Source organism: Panthera tigris, chromosome D2 (assembly GCF_018350195.1).
Source record: "Panthera tigris isolate Pti1 chromosome D2, P.tigris_Pti1_mat1.1, whole genome shotgun sequence".
In the NCBI taxonomy this organism is placed as follows: Eukaryota; Metazoa; Chordata; class Mammalia; order Carnivora; family Felidae; genus Panthera; species Panthera tigris.
In genome coordinates, this window is record NC_056670.1 from 74,169,698 (window position 1) to 74,182,114 (window position 12,417).

Below are 12,417 nucleotides of genomic sequence, written 5' to 3' on the forward strand. Positions count from 1 at the left end.
GTCATACTTCCCTGGAATCCTAGGAATTAATGGGTTCAAACTTACTAAGCAACATCAGGTATTCTAGCTCAGTTGAGTCCTTTTTAAAAGGCAACCGGAAAAAGCCTCACCAACCCCAACGCAGCCATTTGAAATCCCAACCCCATTGTTCCTTCATCTCACCATTGAGCAAGCAGAAGGGAAAGCGAGGAAAAGAGCCACGGTTCTGAAATACTGTTATGAACCAGGAGAAAGGGCTTTGTTTGGCATTCAGGGCATAGGGAGGAAATAATAAACCCTCTCACCTCTCCTTGGCCTCTTTCAAGCAAAGCACAAGACTCCCTCCAAAGCCCACTCAACATTTTACAAAGACACAAGGACAAAGCAAGATAGCTGGACAAGAGGGCTAGGCTGGAAGTTTGGTCACCTATTGGATTTGCTCTGGCGCTGGGGATAAGCTCTCCAGTCCGGCCTCAGGTGGGCACCCTCGGAGACTAGTGGACATGGAGGTCCCCAGCCAAGGCCCGGTGCAGTGGCATCAGATGACCACGCTGACTGTCATGCTCTGGCCGTGGGGCACGATCTTGCGGGGCCAGGCAAGCAAGAGCTTGCGCAGCTCCTCACGGAAGCTGTCGTGCAGCCAGGCGTAAATGAAGGGGTTGTAGCAAGCCGAGCTCATGGCGAGCCAGTGGCAGAGCAGCTGCACTAACCCAAAGGCGTAAGGGTCGATGGCTTGCGGGTCGAGGTCCCGCAGCAGGTTGAAGACGTGCAGCGGCAGCCAGCACACGGCGAACACCACCACGACCACCACCAGCAGACAGAAGGTGCGGCGGCGGCGCGCACGGTCCCAGTCGGCCTGGCTCTGGGTCACGCAGCCTGGCACCACGCGGTTCCGTAGCTTCACCGACACCCGGACGTAAGACAGGAGGATGACCAGCAGGGGGAGCAGGTAGGTGACGAGAAGCAGCCCCCAAGCATAGAGCTGGCGCTGGCGCTCCTGAGACCCCCAGAATTCCTCGCAGAGGCGCACACGGTGCGGCTTGAGCTCGACGTGGTACGTGTGCATGGCGGCCGGCAGCGCCAGCACCGCGGACAGCGCCCAGATGGCCAGCACCGCATAGGCGCTGAGGCGCAGCGAGATGCGCCTGCGCAGCGGGTGCACCAGCACGACGTAGCGGTCCACCGCGATGGTGGTGAGAGTGAACACCGACACGTAGACGGTGACGGGCTGCAGGAAGAAGACAAGGTGGCACAGGCCGCCGCCGAACACCCAGCCGCGTGGCTCGAAAGCGTAGGCCAGCGTGAGCGGCACGCAGGCGGTGCACATGAGCACGTCGGACAAGGCCAGGTTGCCGATGAGGAAGTTGGTCACGTTGTGCAGCCGACGCACCCGCGCGATCACCAACACCAGCAGGCAGTTGCCCACCAGCCCCACGACCACCACGATGCTGTAGAGCAGCACGATCAGCCCTTTCAGCTGATGCACCAGCTGCAGGCTTTGGAAAGGCGTGACAGCCTGAGCGCCTGGGCCAGTCACCGACCCATTGTCCGAGGCCTCTGTGCTCTGGTTGGCAGGAGTTGAGGCCGCCGGTGGCAACCCAGAAACTAAGTCAGGGACCGGGGGACCCTGAGTCGGCAGTGAGGCCATAGCCACCTGTCCAAAGAGAATCAAAGTCTGTCACTTCCCATTGTCCATCCACCCCCTCCCATTGTCCATCCACCCCCTCCTACACCATTCGTGCCTCCCTCCCCCACCTCAATTACCCAAATACTCCCTGTAGAATAACTGGCCAAAATAAATCAACAACAACAACCAAAAGTGCGGTCATCCCCCCTATGTAAAAATAAATCTATGCTAGGTCACATATGTACAGATTATTTAAACGCCTCCTACTCAATTTAGAGCCTTCGCGGTCCACGCAGGTCAGACCCTGGAGCATGGTCCTACCTGGCGAGTGGGGCTGGGCGGGCGGGAAAACGCTACGGGGAGGGAGGGGCCGAATCCCGGCTGTCCCCTAGCTGTCCTCAGCCCACGACGGCAACGCAGGCTTCTCGCTTCTCCGCCGGAGCTGAACGGATTCAGGAGTTCCCAGTGGGCTCGCAGTTTTTGAGAGGGACCCGGAGCGCCTCCCCTCCGCCCCGCCCCCCCTCCAGCGCTCCCTTGTATGGAAAATGGGGGCGGAGCGCGCACCACCCGACTCGGTGCTTAGACAACTAGAGAGAAGGACAGTGGAGAGGGTGGAAACAGAAAAGGAAGGAGGGGCCGGCAAACCTGGGTCCGAGGCACGAGGGAGAATCTTGACTGCAGGGGCTTGCTGCGCCTGGGGAGAGTCCTGCTCTGGAGGAGGGTGAAGTGGACGAGGAGAGAGGAGCGGCGTCTAGCGCTAGGCTCGCAGGAGCTACGACCCGGTGTAGTTTCAACAGCGAAGGCGCAGGGGAAGAAGTGGAGTGAGGGATTGAGCAACACCACAGGATGTGAAGAGGTCCTTAAGAGCTGGATCCTGCTTAGAGTCTGGGCTAGAGTGGGTAGAAGGTTCCTGCGGAGATTTAAATTTTAGAGCCTGAAAATAAAATTAAAAAATAAAATAAAACTTAAAGCCTGGATGGAGCTTGCCGCAGACCTTCCGGCCTTTGCCCTTCCCGGGACCCACTGAGCCCTTCCCTTAGATTGCGGCGCGCCAGGAGAGCCGCGAATCCGGCCAAGCCGGAGCAAGAGTTCAGAACAGCGGACAGCTCCCGCGGCATGCTGCGGGGTGGCGCGTGGGTCCCCGGGAGAGGACAATTAAGGAGTTCCCGCCCCTCTCTGGGTGCAGCGCTTTCAGAGAAGGGACCTAGCCTGGTTCTAAGAGCCTCGCTGCCTGCTTCCTGGACCGGGGCTGCCGACTCCGAGAACAGTAGGGGGGGGGGGCAGATAAACTGGGGTCTCTGGGGGTGGGAAGGTGGTGACGTGCTCCTGCTATGGGTCACCGACTTAGTGCCAATGACGACGCTTTCACCTCCCTAGGTCAGAAAATGCTGCCCTCATGCCAGTTACCCTACACAGGCACAGTTCAATTCTTGGCCCCCACAACCCCCCTACTCACCCTTTTTGCTCTTTCTTTCTCAGCTACCATGACTTACCCCTATCTGCCAGATTCTCCCAGGACAGTAAGTAGGCAAGTTCCTGAACTGGGGCCCTACCCTCTTCCTCCTTACATAAACACCCCCAGGCCTCCTTACCTCATTTTAGGACTAAAAATAATACTGGTGATTGCAGGATTTCCACTAGGATAACAAAAGTAATGAACATTTGAGAAGCTTGAAAGTTACATAAACCTTTAGTAGTATTAAGTCGTCATTGACATGCAAATTAACCTGGACCACAGTGGGGAGAGGGTCAAAGAAGGAGGCTTTGTAACCTCCCTCCTTTGAAGCTGTCTCATCCCCTCTTTGTCCCCTTTCTGGTAAGCTCTTGTCCTTTGTCCTCTAGCTGCAGATACCCCATTAGGCTGGAAAGAAGTAAAATTAGTACACCTTGCAAATTCAAGTGACTCACTCATACAGGAGGAAAAGTCAACATCGGAAGAAAAGCAATCAATTTTATGCAACTGTATCTATTCCAAACCCACACTCCCTGAGTTGTAATCAATTTAGCTAAAGCCAATATGATATGGGGAGAAAAAAAACTCAGAATGAAATGCAGTCTCTGCCCGTCTAATCCTTTGTCTGGTAGTGTTTCTCATCATGTTCACCAACAGGGGTTTATGCACCCAAGAGCAGAGACACTCTTTTGCTTCAAAGTATCTTAAGAGGACAGGGCGCCTGGATGGCTCAATTGGTTAAGCATCTGACTATCAGCTCAGGTTCATGATCTCACAGTTTGTGAGTTCAAGCCCCACGACGGGCTCTGTGCTGACAGCTCAGAGTCTGGAGTCTGCTTTGGATTCTGTGTCTCCCTCTCACTCTATGCCCCTTTCCCACTTAAACTCTGTCTCTCTCTGTCTCTCAAAAATAAATAAACATCAAAGTATCTTAAGAGGAAATTGCAGTAATGAAGGTGAAAAAGGATTTGGGATGTAGTTAAACCCCATAACTAGAGCCATCATTCTGGTAGATATCACTGATACATAATACTAAAAAATAATAAAAAGACAACCTTCACAACATTTGCATGCAAATGTCAGCATTTGGAAGTTCACCATTGGGACACCATCCAGACAAGAGAGTTGGTCATTTGCCCCATTGCATTTGGAAGTTCACCATTGCGACACCATCCAGACAAGAGAGTTGGTCATTTGCCCCATTGCATTTGGAAGTTCACCATTGCGACACCATCCAGACAAGAGAGTTGGTCATTTGCCCCATTCCAGATCAAATCTGGTAAGAGTTTTGGTCCTGTCAGTATTTGCAAGGTAAAAAAGAAGTAGACTAGAATAGCCCACTTTAAATCTTTATTCTCTCTGGTCTTCACTGGAATTAAGACTAGTCTCTCTCTCTCAGCCAGGACATCACAATTAAACCATACCAATGTTCAGAATTTCCTGTATTCACAGTGCTCCAGAAATCTGAGAGATCATCAATAAAAAACAATTTTGTAAGACAACTGGAGGAAAAATAACACTTCATATAGTAGATAGCAAATCACAGGATTTTATTACCTCTACTTCCTTAAAAGCTTTGAATGGCCCATCAAAGGAAGGTGAGGCCTTTAGCATGGCATTTCCAATCAACATGCACCCCGTTCCTATTCTGATCCTTTTTTTTTTTTTTGTCTGGCCTCCCACCTCTATCCAACTCTATGTATATGCAAGCCTAACTGGACGCTAACACATTCTCACCATTCCTGTTCAATAATTCTCTCAGGGTTTGCTCCCTTTCTTCAGAATGCTGGTTGCTTCATCTCCACTCACCTCCATATCCTTCATATCCCACAAGACCCAACTCTTAGATTATCCTGTCCTGAAAGTCTTTTCCCTTTCGTGATCTTTCTGTCCTTTATTACTTTCTACCTTTGAAAGTGTTTTACCCCCTGCCTCCACCAACCATGACTATAAACTCTTTATGGCTACCTACAACATGCCTGAGCCCAGCAGATACCCAATACCCGTTTCTTTTGATTGAACAGATAAAAATAGCCACTGTTTGTTGAGGGCCTTTCACATACCAGGCACTAGGTTAAGTACTCTGCATATATTGTCTCATTTGATCACCTCAAAACTAGTATACCCATTTTATAGATGAGGAAACTGGCTCTTCAAGGCTAAGTAACTAACCGTAATGGCACAACTAATGAGCATTGAGGCTGGAACTTCAACTTAGATGCACCTGATCCTGGAGCCAAAGTCCTCCATTTCTGTACTTTACTGCCTCTGAATGAATGACAGATGTACCTGCACACACGGGAAATACAAGTAGATTCAAATGGGATTAAATAAATATAGGAACCCCTCCCCCACTGTGGTTTATTAAAGGAAGCTCTAACAAATGTGATTGCAACCCTAACCTTATTATGTTTAAGTTGAACAGATCTTTATGGCTCACCCCAAATGTCCCTTGCTCATACCCCATGTAGGAGACAAAACTCTGGGCTGCATGAACTTCAGGAGATGGTATTATGCTTTATGATGGCAGTAGGCAACTGGATACAGAAAACAGAAGACAGAGACAATAGAGATAAGGACTGCAGTTAGAATACGGGAAAACTTGGTTAAGGGATCTGAAAATTCATGCCGATACACTGCAGTTAGCCCAACCATATGAGAAGCCACTAGAGATCTTTTTTTTTTAATAACTCATTGGGGAACAGCAATTTTTGACACTTGTCTAAGTCCAGGCAGTGACAGAATAGATGCTCCCCCAGAAATGAGTTTTCTCCCTTAAGCCTGTCCTATGTGTGTATTCCAAGAGGCAGGCTCCCACCGGCTCTTCAGGCTGAGCCATGCAGCAGATTGGAGGCCAACTCAGCACAGCAGGGCTGGCCTCCTACAAGTGACAAAAACCTGAGACAAGCAGTGTGAGAACTGACATGACATCATACAGTAAAGTGAAAAAAAAAAACCCATATGTTTCCCTTAGATCACTTTGAGAAAGTGCCTTTCATCACAGACTCCAGACATACCAATTATCACTTCCAGTTTTTCACGCACACACTAGTCATCTTTAAGTTCTCCAACACAGCATTGCCCAAACAGAGTGGAGGCATAAAAGGTATGATTCTGACCAGGAACAGTCTTTCTTTGGCTGGGTTTTTCTTCTCAGCCTGTTCAAAATCAAAAGGGAGCCCCAAATAGTCTTGTGCCTTCTGCAGTGGCCTGTGGGGCACACATCTTGCTTCTGCCCTGTTTTAATCTGGGCTCCCCAGAAAAGGAGTGGATGAGTCCCCAGAGTAACACGAGAAGTTGGGGTAGAGTAGGAAACTCTTCCCTGCCACCTGAGAAAAGAGAACGATGAAATCTGCTAATCAACAAATACCTGTGATATATCCACTGTGTGAGAAGGTGTGGACCAGGTGCCCCGAGTGACAGAGAGATGAGTAAGACATATTCCTGCCCTCAATGAGATTGCAGTCTAGGGCAGAAATTAGCTAGGAACAGAGTTAGCTGGCTGAGAGAACTATGGAAACAATCCCAGGTGCTACTCTAGGAAACTCAATCATAAACCTGAAAAAACCCTAACGAGGGCACTTGTTGGGATGAGCACTGGGTGTTAGATGTAAGTGATTAACCACTAAATTCTCCTCCTGAAAACAATATTACACTATATGTTAACTAACTAGAATTTGAATAAAAATTTGGAAATAAAATAAAACTGAAAAGCCCTGTGGCTTTAGGAAGTTAGCCACCTCTGAGACTTGATTTCCCATTCTTTCCAGACTGTACATCTCATTATAAAGCTGTGTCTTTACTTTAAAAAAAAATAATAATGGTTTGTACATGATTTACCCACTCAACTAAAAAGAATACCTTGACTTAGCAGCCAGGGTATTAAGAATCGAAAGTCGAAAGAAGCACTGAAGTCCTCCATATGGATGGGCACACTTGTATCTATCCCTACACCCACCTCTGGACAATTTTCTTTATTATCCAAACACTTAAAGAAATAAATGCAAAAGACATTTGCAGACAAACACAAAACTTTCCTCCCTACGGAAAAGGTGATCAACATATAAAATAGAAATAAAATATAAAAGGCTTCTCTAAGCAAATCTTGTGCCACAGCAAACAAAGAGTTAATCTGCTTGCCCTTGGGTGGGGGGGGGAGGTGCCTCAACCCTCCTGGTTTTCTTTAACCTCATGGAGTGTGAAGCGGTACTGTTCCCCAAACAGGGCTCCCTCAGGAAAGAGCTGCCTGTCTGCGCTTTTACCTGCTACCAAAGTCCTAAAGCCCCACGTCTAGAGGCTTTCAGGAAAGAAGGACCTTCTGCTTTTTGTTTTAAACTGAAAACTCCCACCATTACCGGAAGAAAAGAATCTTCTGAAAGGACTCTAGGTTTCAAATAACGTTGCTACTGATAAAGTCCGTGGGTCAGTCTGAGTTCCTCTTTGCCAGCAATAGAACCAGGGCACCTGGATGGTTCATTCGGTTGAGCGTCCAGCTCTTGACTGAGGCTCAGGTCATGATCTCAGGGTTCATGAGACCAAGGTCCCATGTTGGGCTCTGCACTGACAGTGCTTGAGATTCTCTCTCTCCCTCTCTCTATGCCCCTCCCCTGCTCAAGGTTTCTCTCTTTCTCAAAATAAATAAACATGAAAAAAAGATTTAAAAACAATAGAACCCACTCTGGCTGGTGTAAGTAGAGAAGAATGGCAGCTAGCCCACAAAGCTTTTGGAAGGATTGGGCAATCAGCCTCAAGGCTAAGCTTCCCAAACCATCCCTGATGAGGAAACCTTATCCTCCCCAACTCCCCTGCATCCAGTTTTGCAGCCACTGTTTCTGTCTCCTCCACCAATGTCACTTCTGCATTAGGAACTCAATCTTGCAGCCATCACTGTTCCCAAAAGCCAGGCACCTCTGTTGCACTCTGTCCAACAAATGGGGCCCCATTTCCTCAGGTCATTCATTTTTTTTTAAATTTTTTTAATGTTTATTTATATTTGAGAGAGAGAGACAGAGCGTGAGTGGGGGAGGGGCAGAGAGAGGGAGACAGAATCTGAAGCAGGCTCTGGGCTCCAGGCTGTCAGCACAGAGCCCAATGTGGGACTTGAACTCACGAGCCCTGAGATCATTACCTGAGCCGAAGTCGGATGCTTAACCGACTGAACCGCCCAGGTGCCCAGGTCATTCATTTTTGAATGACCTCATTCAGGTGCATCAGAGTGGCAGAGCCAGGATCCCAAACCTGAGCTTTAATTGCAAAGCATGCTGGGGATTTGTGTTCTGACCTCCACATTGGGAAGATAATGAGGAATTTCTCCAAATACAAGCAGATGATGGTAACCATAAGTTATGACAAATGTTCATCATCCTCTGTTATCAGTCTTTCATAGCAACAATACTGATTTTAAAGATCAAAAGCTATGAGAAGACCCCTATGATCTCTTAATTCCCTGCCCTGATTCTTCAACATTTTGAATGAGAATGTCAAGAGAAACATGAGAGAATTAAGGTTGTATTATGAATATGTTATATTAACTTAGCTTACCCTAATAAATGTAATTAACTGTGCTCCTCTTTATGAAAAACAAAACCCCAAATAAAACTAGTTTCCAAAATATAAGAAATACAGCAACACCTATACCAACGTTTCTCACTTCGGCACTATTGGATCAGGTAATTCTGTGTCATGGGGGGACTGTCTTGGGAATTGTAGAATGTTTAGCAACATCCCTGAACTCTACCTCTAGAAGGTAGGGCACACATACCCAATTGTGACAACCAAAAATGTCTCTAGACATTGCCAATACCTACCGGGGGAAGGGATAAGGGACAAAATCATCCCCTATTGAGAACCAGTGACTCACACCTATACAGCACTTTTAAAGTACGCAAAGCACTCTCCTTAGAAGGGCCACCAGCCTTCATGGCCAACTCTCTTCAGACACCTTGACCCCAGAATTGCATTGGAAAACATTTTCTTTCCCAAATTGTCCTCTCACTACTTTCTGAAAGAGCGACAGGGCAAAAAGAGAAAGATGATATTTAAGAGGGAGAAAAAAAAACAGCCCTAAGATAAGGAAAGCCCAAGATGTTTGCCAATGGAGGAAAGAACTGGTTCCAAAGCCCACATAAGGAATAGCATAGGACTCTGGGGTTTGTAAAATAGTTATACCTCTACTAAATGTGAATTGCTGGGCAAAATTCCTTATCCTGGAAGAAGCCCAACTTTGAAAACAAATTGATCAATCTTTGAAAAGAAATTATCAGTTAAGAAATTGATAATTCCCACCTCTGGAAGATGTTGAGAAGATCCACCATGAGTGAAAGTACTGGTACATAGCCAGAGCACACAGTAATGGTGGCTACTCTTGGATCATTCTTTGTCCTGTCTGATGTCACTTCCTCTTGTCAAGAGGGGGCATCTTTCTAGGAGATATTTCCAAACTCTTCCACTTGAATGTTACTCCAAAAGATAGTCCTTTGTGAGAAGAATTCTCTCCTTCCCCTCCCAAATGCTTTCCTTCATTTCATCATTTTTTATGCGAAACATCATTGTTTCCCATCATTGGGAACGCAAAGCCCAGGGCAAGATATTGTAAGGAGAGTCAAAGACAAGAAGAAGAGGAAGAGGAAGAAGAAAAAGAAGAAGGAGGAGGAGGAGGAGGAGAAGGAGAAAAAGGAGAAGGAGAAGGAGAAGAAGAAGAAGAAGAAGAAGAAGAAGAAGAAGAAGGAGGAGGAGAAGGAGGAGGAGGGGAAGGAGGAGAAGGAGAAGAAGGAGAACATTATTGTCTAAAAATCTGCAGTGTAGTAAGAAAGAAATCACTGAGATGTATGACCATGGTCAATGCCACTACCACCACCTGCTGTGAAAGACAGACATTAATGCTCACTGGGAAATTTGCTAATTGGCTTTAGTAAATTTGAATTGTGTTAACCCTTATAGATCATATTTATTTTTAAGCACAAGAGTCTTTAAAGTGTTCATAGCATTTTTTTACCCCACCGTATCAACATTGCACATGTTACTTAAATATGTTCCCCTTCCTACGTTTATGTGAATCATGCACAACTTCAGGCCCATTACAAATGTCTATGAGTTAAGTGCTCAGGTGGCAGGAAATGAACAAGAATTCAGGGCTCATGTCTTTCCAATCACCAAAATGCTCTGCAGGCTGTAGCTTTGTGTCAGGAATCCATTGCCCTCTTTCCCCTGCCATTGCTTGGGGTCATTTCTTTCCAGAGGAGGGCCACCAGCACTCCTGGAGTAACCAGGTGAAAATGCTTCCTGGCACAATTCCTTCTTCTTCTTTGCTGATTGTCTCATTTTGAAATGCAGTCTTTAACAGTATCCCAAGTGTTGCATGAAGGACGCTGACAATGCAGCCCGGTTTTGGTGCAATTGTGCAGGCCTGGGGGGATCCAGGCTGGCTGAGTTGCTGGCTCCCTGACAACATTCTACAATAGCTCTATCCCTTGCCCTTGGCTTATCTGGGGGTTCTCATCACCAACGGCCTCACTGCAACATTCCTGGACCTCACTGCATTCCTAAAGTTCCAGGACCCAGCCAGGTCACCTTCTCTGGTGACACTCTGTACAAAGAACCCATAAAAGACACAAGACTTGACTGACTTGTCATATTCAAGATCTCAGCACTAAATTTACTTTTTAACTTTTGATTAGACTTTTATCAATACTTTAGGCATGAGCAGCATGGATCACGGATGGTGTATCTCAGCTTCGTCAGGGAGGAGTAGAAAATATATACAAATACAAAAATAGATAAACACAGAGACCAAAATAAAGCACTTGAAAGCCATTTTTATTACATCCTTTGGGAAAGGCAGAGACAAGGCAATTTGCTTTCCCATTTTGATTCCAACCCGGCTTCATTATCAGCTAGAAATGGTTTTTATGGCAAAAATTGTCTTGCATCTGCATTGTGCCATTTAGCAGTGAAGGGCTCTTTGTAGTCACATTTAGATGGGAACCTTGACCTTGCAGAAGCCCCTCATTTGGGTTTCCATTAGTATATGTCTCCTGACAAAACTCAGTAATGAACCCAAACCACATCTCATTATGTCCGTCTCTGAATTATTATGTAGACACATCTAAGTTCATTCTAGTGTCACTATCTAGGGTGAGGGGCCCTTTCCTATTTTTTTTAGGCCAAGTGCAGAACTGGAGTGGTCCTCACAGTGTTTTCAAGTGCATTATACATGTGTGTGCACACACACACACGACATTCAGCGATGGTAGTCTGGCAGTTAGAATGTCTGGGATGGTGTGTCCTCCCAGTGTCTCATCTTTGTCACCAGGGAAAAAGCCCTGGCTCTCTTTGAGAAGATCATGAGCAGTATCCCTGCAAAGGGTGAATAGCAAAAATGCATTACTCTTCTCCCAGTGGGACACAAAGACCACCTTCATCAGAATCAACTCTGGTGCTTATTTAAAATGCAGATTTTCAGATCACAAGACAGACCCATTAAATCAGAATTACTGATGGTGAGACCTGGGAAAATTATTTTTTCACAAGCACTGCAGACTACTCTGATGTACGCTCAGGTGTGAGTGGCCTATAGTCTGCCATTAGGTAGTGAATCTATATAATCCTGGCTCCCTACTTCCCCAACGTTATTGGGATACCAGCCGAGGGGGCACAAAGCAGCTGCCAGGGGAGCCCAGCAGTGGATTTCAGCCCTCCCTTTCTCCTTACATGACAGATAATGGGAGATAAGTGTATTGTGCCAGCTTTCTCTATAGTTTATCTTTTTCAAGTTGTTTTTAATGACATCAGTAGCACATGCACACATTCTCCTGTTTAATAGAAATGAAACATAAGCCTGACGTCCCCTTGACCTCAACCCCAGTCCCTCCCTCAGAGGTTACACATGGCCTTTCCTGTGCATTTATATGAATATATCGAACCCACGGAAAAGAAATATTGGTGGACATTTAGGTTGTTTGCAACTTTTTTGTTATAACAAACCTCAGTATGATAAAGATGTTCCAGATGTTGGTCAAAGAATACAAACTTTCAGTTAGAAGAAAAATAAATTCTGAGGAGCTAATATTTGGCAGGGTGATTATAGTTAATAATACTAAAGTAAGGGGCGCCTGGGTGGCTCAACTGGTTAAGCATCCAATTCTTGATTTCAGCTCAGGTCAAGATCTCATGGTTCCTGGGCTCGAGCTCCAAATTGGTCTCTGTGCTGACAGCATGGAGCCTGCTTGGGATTCTCTCTCTTTCTCTCTTTGCCCCTCCTCTGCTTGCATGCTCTCTCTCTCAAAATAAATAACTAAGCTTAAAAAAATACTAAAGTAATATTAAAGTACATAATACTAAAGTATAATATATTTTAAAG

General features: G+C 46.5%; 1 protein-coding gene across 1 annotated transcript; it reads right to left on the reverse strand.

Moving 5' to 3' along the window:
* Positions 1 to 201: 201 nt before the first annotated feature.
* On the reverse strand, positions 202 to 1,627 carry PRLHR (prolactin releasing hormone receptor). Its single transcript, XM_007084855.3, has one exon. It carries the CDS (start codon positions 1,625 to 1,627, stop codon positions 518 to 520), a length of 1,110 nt encoding a protein of 369 aa, XP_007084917.2. The 3' UTR covers positions 202 to 517.
* Positions 1,628 to 12,417: the final 10,790 nt, after the last annotated feature.

Bases quoted from the DNA above. Each gene is read 5' to 3' on its own strand.
- PRLHR (XM_007084855.3), bottom strand. From the start codon at position 1,627: ATGGCCTCACTGCCGACTCAGGGTCCCCCGGTCCCTGACTTAGTTTCT.